The 12,983-nt window shown below is 45.9% G+C and overlaps 1 protein-coding gene across 3 annotated transcripts in view; it reads right to left on the bottom strand.

Annotated features, from left to right (window-relative positions):
• Window positions 1–12,983, bottom strand: part of STX18 (syntaxin 18) — a 120,918-nt gene that overhangs the window by 54,039 nt on the left and 53,896 nt on the right. For 2 of the 3 annotated variants that reach the window (XM_019928514.3, XM_073805042.1), the window contains exon 2: window positions 209–276. In XM_019928514.3, the coding sequence (XP_019784073.2) occupies window positions 209–276 (68 nt within the window). Of the gene's footprint in view, window positions 1–41; window positions 115–208; window positions 277–12,983 lie in introns of those variants that run through there. The other variant, XM_033856841.2, reaches the window with a different exon arrangement.

Raw genomic sequence — 12,983 nt, 5'->3', positions numbered from 1 at the left:
GATATGGTGACCTTGAGGACATGGGGTATGGCTGAGCTTACCTTGGCTGGGGGGAGCCCCTTTTTGCTCTGCAGATATTCTTCCACTGCCAAACTGACCTTCCCCATTACAATCCTAAGTTAGTAAAAAGTGAGGACAAAAAGCTCAAAAGGAATATAGGTATGGAAAAGAACAGTCACTAAAATCACGGTAAGAAATAGACACTTACCTATAAGCATTAATATAATCTTTCCTGTGTTCGAGAAGAAAATCTCTCAGTTTGCCAATGTGTGAAATCTATAATGAAAAGAAAGCAAACGATTTATATGGATAAATATGTTACGCTCATATGCAACAAATTTTAAATTAGTAGAGAATGGAATGCAGGTAGTAAAAAGATTTTGAAGCTACAAACTGGATATCTCTGGTTTTAGACTCCTGTATAATCACTGACTTGTTGGGTGGCTTTGGGAAAGTCACCCACATTCCTGGGTCTTGGTCTCTTACCGATGGTTCCTTCTTCCTGTAATTGTTGTGATCTGTGACATAACGAAGAGATGATCTCTAAGAAACTTCGAGATTCAATGAGATAGTACATGTCTAGTAACTACAGAGCATGTGCTCAATAAAGGCCAATTCCCTTCCTTATATGTCTTATATCCAAAATTTTATAGAAAAATATTCCTTCTTCCAAGTGTTCTAGGGGATGGATTCTAAGGCTGGAGCTATCAAGTGTATAAATAGGGCCCATGCAGAGCAGCAGAATTAAAGAAAAGATGCAGGAGCAACGATTTATCCCTACACAGCAAGTCTCCATTTTCCCTACTTCCACGGATGAACAAAACAGACACAGAAGTACAGAGGACGGAATTTGTGATGGCTCATTTCTAGTACTAAAGCATGTGTCAGGTAATGTGTGTGGAATGAGGGATTAAGAAACAAATAAAATAAAAAGAGGTAGGAAGAAACCTAGGATCATGGTCAACATGGACAAAAGTGTTTCCAGAAGGAGAGAATGATTAACTAAGTTGGTGGCCTGCTCTGTCCTTTGACCACAGCTCACACTAGTTTCCTCCTAATGTCCTTTGTACTTATTCCAAACATACGGAGCCCCATCCTTGAAGGATGTGCTGAACTTTCATCTTTTTCATGAAAGTTTTTCTGTCAAGGCCAACTCAGGCTAATTTTCACTTTGCTCTGAACTTAAAAGCACTTCTGCATCCCACCCACTGGGCACTCAGCTACACACAGCCACGTCCCCTGGCTTCACTTTTGCATGCACGCCTCTTTCTTGGGGGTTAGGAACCACGCAAGGAGAGGCTGCACAGCTTCCCGCATGGCTCTAAGCACAACATGAAGCCCAGAAGGTGTCAGTCAGTATTTGTGGAATGAGTAAATGTTTAAATGCAAAAATAGTATTTACCACTAAAGAAACATTCAGCATTTGTCTGGAGACAGGTCAGTAAGGGTTCAGTTAAATTTCTCACAGAGTCTAGACTAAAAGCAAATATGGTTCAGAAAAGCACCCTTAGGCATCTATAAGAGCATGAATCGAAGAAAAACTGAACTATGGCCACAATATTCATTTAGTTATCAGATTACACACAACAACTGAGACAGCCAGAGTCTGTCCAGCATCCCTGGCTCCGTGAGGAACTTCCCCACACACGACCTTGTTCTTTCCCAGCAGCCCATTGTGGGCACTGACGTCACCACGCTCATTAACCAGGTTGGGAAAGTGAATCTTGCAGAAGCTAAGTGACTCGTTCCCAGTCACATGGTTAGTGCCTGGTGGGGCTCAGAGGTAAGCCTGGGACTCTGAGTTCAAATTTGTCCCGTCTTCCACCACTAAGCCACAGCTGCCTTCCTCACACTCTTACTCCTATTTTCCACTGACACTGCATTTTAAAATCTGACTTTTAAGATTGTTGGGAAAAAAATTTAAGAGATGTGCAAATAAGGTATTTACTGTACCACATACAAGATTTAATCAAGTTAAGTTTAATACATTTCAGTGGTTTCCATTCCCTTCCCCAACCCCTGCCTGCAAGGGGCCAGGTAAGCAGTAAAGCAAGAGGAATGGAGGGTGCAGTGCATTGGGCAGGGATGAATTCTGGTTTTAAAACCCACTGCAGCCAAAGGAAGCATCTCTGCCGGCCGACTTGCCAAAGGGCAGCTAATTGTCATCTCTGGGCCTAACCAATGGGATTGAGTCCAAACCCCAAATGCAGCACTCAAGGCCCTTCACAATTCAGCTCCAAAAGTCCTGAGCGGCCTCAGTCCTGCCGCGCTCCCCACAGACCACAATGACTCATTACCGACTGGTTTCTCTTCACCAGAGTGCAAGCTCCTAGAGGTTAAAGGGTCCTCTCTCTTTCCCCAGAACCTGTCAGGCACAGTTCCTGGTGCAAAGCAGAGCCTCAGAAACTTTTACTAAATGTTGAATAGATAGTGGGTACTGAATAATCCCCAAAGGATTATACCTACTGTGGTAGTCAGGGTAATGCCATTACCTCCACCCAAAGATGTCCAAGTCCTAACCCCTGGAACCTGTGACTATACTATGTTACATGACAAAGGGGAATTATCGTGACAGATGGAATTACGGTGCTCATCAGTTGACCTTAAAATAGGGAGAATACCCTGGATTAATACTGGAGTATCCAGGTAGGTAGGCCCCTATGTAATCACAGGGTCCTTAAATGGAGAAGAGGGAGGCAGAAGAGAGAGTCAAAGCGATGCAACGGGAGAACAGCTCAATCCAACATTGCTGGCTTTCAAGATGGAGGAAGGGAGCCAGAGGATGAAGGCAACGTCTGGAAGCTTGAAAAGGCAAAGTAATGGATTCTCCCCTAGCATCTCCATAAAAGAACAGAGCTCTGCCAGCACCCTGATTTCAGTCTAGGGAGTCCCATTTTAGACTTCTGACCTACAGAACTAGAAGATAGTAAGTTTTTCTTGTTTTAAGCCACTAAACTTGTGGTAATTTGTTACAGCAGCAATAAGAAACTAATACACTTTGTCTCAGTTTGGGGTGCTATAACAAAATATCACAGGCTGGGTGACTTTAACAACAAACACTTATTTCTCACAGTTCTGGAGGCTGGAAAGTCCTGGTCAAGGTGCCAGCATATCTGGTGCCTGGTGAGGGCCCTCTTCCTGATTTGTAGAGAGTTGCCTTCTTGCTGAATCCTCACATGGTGGTCTTGTGTCTCTTCCTCTAAGGGTACCGATCCCATTCACGAGGGCTCCACCCTCATGACCTAATTAGGTCCCAAAGGCCTCACCACTAAATACCATCCCATTGGGTAGTAGGGCTTCAACATATGAATTTTGGGGTGACACAAACATTCAGTCATAGCATACCTGTTTAAAGCCTTATCCAAAACAGTTTTTTTTTTTTTTTTTAAAAAAAAGGAGTCATAGTTTTCAATGAAAAATTTGAATGGGCCCAAAGGAATCTACTACGTAGGCTAGACCCAGCAGCACCCCCCAGCTTTAGCTAATTTCAGTCCACCAGGGTAGAATGGTGCAAGGGGATAAGTGCCAGGAACAAGAAGGCCCCGCAGGCATCTCAGAAAACATGCTTACAAGAAGTTTCCCTTAAAGTACAACAGATGTGATCCCAATTTCTTATGACATGATACCTGAGATTTGCTTCAAAATAATATGGAGGTGGGGAGGAACACAGGAAAGAGGATCAGTCCTGCGCTGACAGCTGAAGATGGGCACGTGCGCACAGGCGGGCTCCTTACACTCTCGGCCTACTTTAGTACATACTTGACATGTTTTCTTAACAAAACATGATTTTTTAAAAAATCTCCCATTTTGCACTCTCTTTTAACATGTTTGGTGATTCTGAAGTACAGATTTTCTGCTGCCAAACTAGTAATAACCCACATTTGAACCAACACCTCAACCCCACGCAAAATCTCTAGCTATTTTATTTCTAAGTACTTGCAAGCCTTGCTTTAAGTTGCATTTAAGTGGATCAATGCCATTTACAAAAACCACCACCAACAAAACCTTCATTGAGTTTACTACGTGCCAGGCTCTGTTCCAAGATCTCCCCACACATTAGCTCATCAAATTCTCCCAGCTACACAAGATGGGTAACATCATCACACCTATTTTACAGATGAGGAAACTAAGTCAGAGACAGGGTAAGTAATTTGCTCAGGAACACATGGGGTGAAGCCTGAATGGAACCCAGCATTCTAAGTATCAGGCTTGAGTTCTTAATGCCCAGATTTAAGCACAGATTCTTGGCAGGTGGCAAGTGCAGTTTCCCAGTATAGTAATCACAAAGAGGGATGACTGGGAACCGAGAAAAGCATCCAGTGAGCAACAGCAAGCTGTTTTGTCTTGTGTCTGTATTCAACAGTGCACTACACACCTGATGTTACCCAAGAGTGACATACCAGGCATGTGTGTGCCAGGAAGTGTGTGAATTGCTCACTATGTGCCGTCATCGGCTCCCCTATAACAGTCAGTTGAGTTAGACGTTACCCCCATTCCCGTTTGATAAACATGGAAACTGAGGCCCACGTGAGGTCGGTCACAGGATAATAAGGGGAAGAAGTGGCATGGATCATGGGTCTGTATGACTCAAAGGCTAAGTTATTTATTCTACATTATATGGTCAAAAGACTAATAAACTATTACTATTTAGCTTATTTAAGTTTGAGGCTTTTCTTCACAGAAATATAAACTGGGTTTCATGTGACAGCATTTGTATATATTGATTTTTAAAATGTTTTCAACTACAGTGGATACAGAAAGATCTGCAAGAAAGGTTTTTTGAATGTTTCCACGTAGAGCGCTCGTTTTATAAGTCACTCAAAGTAGGAACGTGCCCATATCCAAAGTGCCTGTTTTTACCACTGAAGTCCCCTCCTCCAAGCTCGGCTGTTATTCCTTGTGTTTGTGACACGGGAGGCTTGGAATTCGCAAATACCATAGGGATGCTGGGAGGAAGGCCCACAGCTGTGAGCAAGGAACCAGGATGGTCAGAAAGACTGGCGGTGCAATGGCGACCCATTCACCCTGAGTATCAATCATCAAACTGCCTCAAAACACAGTTTAAACAAGTAATGAAGGCAACTTCCAGGACTGGGTCTCTTCCCCGTGTCTGAGTTCCTCTACCTCCTCGCCTAGTGCGGGGCGGGGTATGAGCAGAGGAGCAGACTCCGGGCAAAAGACTGAGGGGTTTGGGTGGAGCAGGGCAGACGAGAGAAACAGGTACGGAATCCAGGGAGTTGGTTGAGCTTCTTGGTTCTAATCTCTGCTCAATCTCCACCACTTACTCTGAAAGGGACCTTGATTCCCCCCCACCCCTTCAGGCTTCGTGTGGAGGGACCCCAGCTGGATAAACTTCCTCTTCTGTCTCCCAATGCTTCACTCACGCGTCTGAGGGAAGAGGACTTACTGGTGTAGGGTTTGGAGACAGCAGTGAGCACACTCGGCAACAGGCAGAGAGGGTCTGTTCTGGCCAGCGCTCCACCCATATTTGGCCACAAATCTAAAGCCAGGTTCTCCGTTTGGCTTTTTCACGTTCTGACTCCTGTATTTCTTTCAGGTAGTTCCAAAATTGTGCTGGGAAAAAAGAGGTGTTTTTAATAAACTCCCTAAACTCTTAACCTTTGCCAACTGAAATTTTGAGCAAGTTGCTTAATCTCCCTGAGCTTCACTACAACGGGAGGGCAGTAAAAATGATTCTTTAAAAATAGAAATAGCACGAGTTAATAGCTAACTTTTATCGAGCACATGCTGTGTGGCCGGCATCAGTCTAAACACTGTGCATCAATTAGCTCATTTACTTCTCCTAATAACCCTGTGGGATAGGTTCCACTATAATCCCACTTTACAGATAAGAAGACACTGAAGTAACACATTTCATATAAATGGTTCAAAATAAACAGGGGACTGTGACTCCCAAACCAAGTACCTGTGTGCTTTCAGCCTCTGCAAGTCTGCCCACGAAGACAAACCTACCATCCCATCCGAGCGCAGTGGGTCTCTGAGGGCTGCTCTCACCACAGTGCACACAGAACGTTTTAAGATCAAAAGTACCCAATGCTGAGATGCCTTGTTCAGGTCAAATGCAATGTCAACAGCTATGGGTCAGCGCAAAGCCAAGAGCCACACTCCAGGGTCAGCCAGGATCTGGCTTCTCCACAAAGCTGATACTCAACTAAACAGTTGTTTAAACTCCATTCTAAAATGACAGGCATTCATGTGACTCATCCTTTTCTTTCTCTGAAGATAAATCAAGTGCACTTTTAAGTGACTGTATTCTAATAAGGCTAATTTCAAAAATCATCAAGACACTGAACTTCCCCACAAAACACACCTACCGTATAAGCAGACTGATTATAAAAAACAGTAGCAGTGGTCCCTATGTTAGATGCATTTGACAGGGAAAAACAGATTCTCACATTACCTGTTGTTACACATAAAGCTTTTACTAGGAGAGACCAAACAAAGACATCCCAATATGTGCACTGCTGACATGGACTCAGCCCCAGGGACTCAACCCCATGGATGGTTGCCCACAAGCATGTTGCTGAATGGAGGGAAAACCAAGGTTGCGCACACCATGTACTTAGGTAAACTATATGAAATACAGACCTGAAGCTGAACCCACAGAGAGAGAGAGGAATCTAAAAGACTGCTCATCAAAACACTGATGGCTGTCTGGGTGGTTAAGATTTGAAGACTTTGCTTTTTCCTAATACCTTTTCGTACCTTAAAATTTTTCTACACTTCGTATGTGTAATCTTTGCAACCAGACAAAAAAATGTTTTTAAACAAAATGGTAAATCTTGCCTAACTAAGAGTGTATACTGACTGACTCCCCAGGCCCCGCAGGGTCAAATCCAATTCCTTGAGCCTGGGACCCCCTAGTGTTCCTGGCCCTGCTGACTTCTCCGGGTTCAGAGCCCTCCCCCATCTCCCAATCCCGGTCTTCTGACTTACTCCTACTCTGCTCAGGGGATACACCTCCCGGAAGTCTTCTCTGCCATTTCCAGGCCAGGTTAAGGACCCCTCTCAAGCATCTCTTTTTCAGGGATGTCACCATCTTGTTTTGAAATGTTTTCATGTCTATCGGACATAATCTGCTCAGGCATATGCCTAGCCCAAAGCGGCTCTCCAAAAATGATTTAATGCTCCGAACTGAACTGACTTTCTATCCGCTTCAAGAATTACTAGCAGGGTAAAATAAACTCCAAACACAGTAAGTCTGCTATATACTTTACATTATCCACTAGATGGCAACACATGTATTATAGCAGGAGTAGTAACAGGAACTCTCAAAAATATCACAGTTTTTTCCCAAAGGCTTTAAAATTTTCTCTGGTTCTGTATTTTTGATCTAGAATCAAAGGATTATTAAAGGTTAATTGTGCTGTGCAGGCTGAAGCTGAAATGACACTGTTTTGAAACAGACACGTGCACTTGGATGAGTCCAAGGTTTTAAAACACTGCACTCCTGGCAGGTTCAACACAAAGGCAGCTCTGGAGCATGGCTGCCATCTGCCGTCCCAGGCGGCGGGCCCAGCTTTGTTTATGTGTGTCATCCACAGCACAGACCTGCTAGCTGCTCCTTCGTGGGTGTTTTGTAAATTACCCAAAGCAAGATAAACTGTAAAACAAAAACCCTGCTACAAAACTGAGGGATTCTTCTCAAAGCACGACTGCATTTTCACGGCAGGGGGGTTCAAAGCAGCCACCAGTGTCCTCTGCAGATCACAGCAGTGGCCTGACTTGCTACTCCCCTAACTACTCTCCCCCGCCACAGGAATTCTGTTCTGGCGCTCATAACACTTCCAACAAAGACCTGATTGATTATGAAACACTAAGTACTGATTTGCATAATTTGCCTCTGCAAGAGACAGCCATTGTTAAAGATTAAAGAGACTCTGGTAAGGCCCTCTGGCTTATTGTAAAAAGTTCCCTGTAACACAAAATCGTTATTTTTTTCATTCAATCAGTGGACACAGCTTGCTGTCCAGTTTAGTAGGCAGCCAAAGGACAGTCAGAACAACCACTGTTGTACAAATGTTTGCCAACTACTGATAAGCTAAAACGACTTTTCACAAGGATCATGTTCCCAAGTCTAATCTGGAGGCCCACTAACTAAATTCCAAATCCACCTCCTTTCAGTCATAATTGAAAAATGCATCAATACCAATTATAGCTAAAAGTTCAGAACCGTCACAGCTCTGGAGCGCGACGACTCTGCTGAAGTCACAGTGAGGGTTGTCTGAGTCCTGTCCCCATCCCCGTGCTAGAGAAGCTCCCAGTGACTGGTCACCCACAAAAGAGCCTGGCATGGCCACAGACATTCCTTCGGTGCTGGGGTCACAGCAGTGAGTGTGTTAAGGGATTACATGTATGAACTGTTCTTCTTCACTTCTTTCCTTTCAGCAATTGTTTAGTAATAAGCAAGGAGTCTGAGCCTCCTCCTATCACTTCCGCCCTAATTTCTACTGCACGAGGCCACCCTTCAGCGCGTACAGGGCCCTGGAGGGGTGGCAGCCACTCTCCCAGTCCTTGCACAAGCCCCTCCTGAAGCACCATACTCCCTCGGCTTCCAGGACCCCACTCTCCCCAGGTTCTCTTCCTAAACCTCTGACAACTTTGCTTCACCTTCTTTCCTTGCCTCTTCCGCCTTTGCACACCTCAGAAACTTAATGAAGCTCAGCACTGACACATTCTTGCTAAACCCACCCCTTCCACCCATAGCTTAATTTACCATCTACAGAAAATGCCCACCCAGCCCCTGCCTCCCTCCTGTGTTCCAGGAGCGTATTCAACCATCTACTGTGTGTCCCACCGGTGCCTCAAAGCTACATGTCCCAAAGCCTTAGTCATCCAACCACTCACGCTCGATCCTCCTGACTTACTCTCAGCCCCTCCTTGTCCCCACAAAGAGAAAGAGCCTCTCTCTCTCTGTCTCTCTCTCTCTCTCTCTCTCTCTCTCTCTCTCTCTCTCTCTCTCTCTCTCTCGATTCCCCAAGTTAGAAAATCTCAGGACATTTTGACTCTTCCCTCTTTTTCACCCCACAAAGTAAACTGGTCAGCCAGGCCTGTCCACACCACTGGCTGAAAATCTGCCAAAGGAATGGGCACCCACAAACCAGCTTCTCTGCCTGCTTTCCCACACCCACCCCAGAGCCCAGACCCTCAGAGCCCTTCCCTGATCCAGCCTCCTCCCTCCACCTCTGCCCTTTGGCACTGCTGTTTTGCCTGGAACATCTTATTTCTCACCCACCAAGCACTCAAATGTGCTGGGCCTTAGAAGGTTTTAAAATATGGCATTCTGGGTTCACTTCCCACTTTCTCTGTATGATGCCTTTGGGAGGCATGCTGTAAGTGTCTGTTAGCTGAATGTTATAAATGTTCGTGCTTCTATTAATGTTCTGTGCTTCTATTAATGCCGCCTAAGAGGATGTTCATTGTCAAGTTAGAGTCAAGCTGACTTAACATCGACTAAAATCATTTTTTCCATCAACTAAAATCACGTTTTCCATGAAGAACTATGTCTTCACTATATCCATATTTCCCCCTGGCTCCTTGTCATTTGCCATTCTGATCATTCTGCCACTAAAGACATCTCTAAGTAAAAATTATCATTTTAAAAACTGGAATGAAAACAGGGCTGAAAAAGAAGCATGGAGTTATAGACCCCTCCCGGTGGACAGTCAGATCAACGAACCACAGACACACTTGAAATCCAAATATTCAGTCCACTAAAAAAAATGTTTCCTCCACAAAAATATCACGGTGAGATCTGCTAACCGCACTCTGAAATCAGATCTTCTCCTCACCTACAACCTGATCCAAAAGTGCACAATGAGGCTGGGGGGACAGGGCTCGTGCTTTGCAAATGTATGCTAGTTAATCATCATCACTTTCTTTTCTGTGTGCAAAAAAAACCCACCTTCCTTTTATTTGTTCTCTTGACAAACAGATTAAGACCCAGTATGGGGCAAACACATTAAGGAGGGAGATAATAAGGCAGAAGAGAGGAAGGGAGGAGGGAGGACAGACAGGGAGTTCCAACCCAGGGCTGACATGGCTTCACATCGCTTTTCAGACCCAATCCAAATCCTGTCTGGTCCGGAGGCTGTGTGTAGAGTGTGTGTGCAGAGTGCGCACGCATCCTGCTCTCTGTCCACTCCGGGTAATGCAAAGCATGAACTCCAGAGTCACACAGACCTGGGTTCAGATCCCAGCTCCGCCACTGACTAGTGATAGTGCCTTCTGCAACTTACTGATATTTAACTTCTTTGAGCTTTAACACTCTGACGTATAAACTGGAGACAGTAACTGAAGGTGACTACAAGCTGTCAGTGAAAATGTCGGTACCGTGTCTGGTACAAAGCAGGTGCTCAAGCATATTAAGGTTCCCTCCGCCACCTCCTCGTTGCTGTCTGGGCCTTACCCACGAGGCCAGGTCTGCCTGGATGGGGGTGGGGGCTGCCCTGGGGCAGCGGATGGAAAGGGAGGTGGAGGGACCCAGGTCACGCGAAAGAGCTGTGACCTAGAAGGTCATTCACAAAGTCGTAGCACTGAGGGGAACAGAGAGCTATGGAGTCAGGGGAAGGAAATAAACTGGATTTGGCACAAATACAGCACAAGTGGAGGACAGGTGGTGGTTAACACTAGTAGCTAACATTGATTGACTGCTTACTCCAGGCCAGGCACTATTCTAGGAGCTTTATGTATATTTAACTCATTTAACTCTCATGACAACCCTATGAGATAGGCACTGTTACTACCCCCATGGAAGAGAAGGAAGCTGAAGCCCAGAGAGGTTAACACACTGCCCAAGGCCCCACAGCGAGTCCGCGACTTATCACAATTGGCCCCAGAGGGTCTGGCTGCGGAGTCCAACTTTAACTGCCTCAGCGGCAACAGGTGGCCCCCACGGGTACCAAGGTCAGGAGCAAAGAGCAGAGGTAGGAGGGGCAGAGGCGCCCTGATGCAGGCTCAACGCCACAGCGGCAGGGCACCTGGAAAAGCCCTTCTTGAAAGCAGCTTGGGAACAACTCACGTGGGCACGACCAGCTCCTGAAAAGAGCTGGCTGGATGACAGCTCTGCTGCCTGCTGTCCTCGAGCTGCTTCCACAGCAGAGCCGCCCCTCACCATCAGGCTAACTTCCAGGCACGAGGTGAAATACGGCACAGGACCCAGCCGGCGCTTACACAGGTTGCTCCGGATTCTGACTTACGCTCCTAGGTACGTCCAAGACAGCTCACTCCCCCAGAGCTGTAACGGTTGCCATTTCTTCAGTTGTGCATCAGAAGGAGTGGCTGGTTAGAGTTTTAAGAGCCACAGTGAGAGCAAAAATGCTTATTCTTACATGCTAGACTCACAGGCAGCGAGGCAAGGTACTCTTACTGAAGAGGTCTTAGGCAAACAACCGAGGAAGGCACAGCAGCGCCCAAGCTCCATCCCACCCTCACCCAGAGCCGCACATGCGGACTGGACAAGGGGCCCTGGCGAAGCACGCGGAGCAGCCGACCCCTGCTGGCTCAGTGTCTGTGAGGTGCGTCTCGAGGGTGCAGCTGGCTCCCCCTACCCCGTCCCCCCTCCTCCGCATCTTCTCTCGGCTCACAAGGACTTCCTTTCTCTCAGCACAGGTGCTCTCCTCCCAGGCAGTCTCTGCATTTAGCGCCCCCTCTCTGAGGTCCACCGCTCACACTGGCACTCCACCGCCAGCCCGCCGCATCCACCCTGCTCTCACACCGCGCTTCAAGCAGGAGGTATGGTGGGCGGCCAGCTCCAGGCAGGGAGAGGCCCCCCCCCGCCCCCCGGGCACACCGGGACCCGAGCCGGCCCTAGGGCCTCAGACTCTCTGCTCTGGGCCTGGACTCCTCACCTGCAGGCCGCAGAGGTCCTTTCGCCTCAGAAACTCCATGATAATTTTTGGCGTTCAATCCATTAGAACGTTCCTTCTGACCAAACCCTACTGGTTTCTTTTCACTCCTTTTATGCTCTCCAAAGTTTCAAGCGTGATTTTAAGGATCCAAGTACTTGGGATACTCCTTTATTAAGGTTTTTCTAACTTAGGCAACTCAGCTATAGAACCTTGGAAAGTCTGGTCAGAAGAAAGAAACTAGAAATATTTGTAAACGTTCACACATCAATAAAGTAGAGGTAAAACAGACAAAGACCATTTGTAATAGGCAACAAATTTGTACATATTACAAATGTTGTTGGGTAAACAAAAATGTGCAACAAAATGATAACGGCAAACACAGAGTACTTACTACACACCAAGAAGAGCCACAAGGGCTTTGTCCAGATGACTCCATTTCACCCTTGGTACGATCCTATGAGGTAGGTACCGTTATTATTCCCCCTTTACAGTGGGAGAGGCTAACTTACTGGCTCAAGGTCCCACTAGCACGTGACAGAGTTGGATTTGAAATCAGGGGGTCTACTCCAGAGCCTGTATTCCTGACTTTTCCTTGTTCTTATGATTCTTCAGAACTTTGACAAGAGGGGGTAAGAGGAAAAATGTTCCATTTATATTTGAGTTTCTCAAATTAAATTAACTTCTCAACTCTACCCTTAAAATTATGTCTGTATATCTTACGAAACAAATAGTGTAAAAGTCAAATTTGAGTTTCATTTTCTAGGGGGGGTTATGGTATCTTTAATTTCATGAGTGGCTTTCCAGAAAGAACTGTGAACTTCAAACGTATAGTTCTTGACCCTTTTAGGGGGCACAGATCCTTTGAGACACTAACCAAAGCTACGTGTCTGATCTATTCCTTTAAGAAAATGAATATTCCCAAAGATACAAAAAACTTCCTGTCCACCATACTGAGCTTCAGAGGCTCTTGGCTCACTGGAGTTCATGTTAAGACCCTCTGATCACAAAACACAATTCAACAAACAAACAAACAGACAAACACAGGAGAGCACAACTTTTTTGTAAACCTCATGTGCCTAAGGAAGCACTTCCAGCTCAGCACCTGGAAGCAGC

Source organism: Tursiops truncatus, chromosome 5 (assembly GCF_011762595.2).
Source record: "Tursiops truncatus isolate mTurTru1 chromosome 5, mTurTru1.mat.Y, whole genome shotgun sequence".
NCBI lineage: Eukaryota > Metazoa > Chordata > Mammalia > Artiodactyla > Delphinidae > Tursiops > Tursiops truncatus.
The sequence above is the reverse complement of the archived record's forward strand: the minus strand, read 5'-3'. Positions and strand labels throughout refer to the sequence as shown.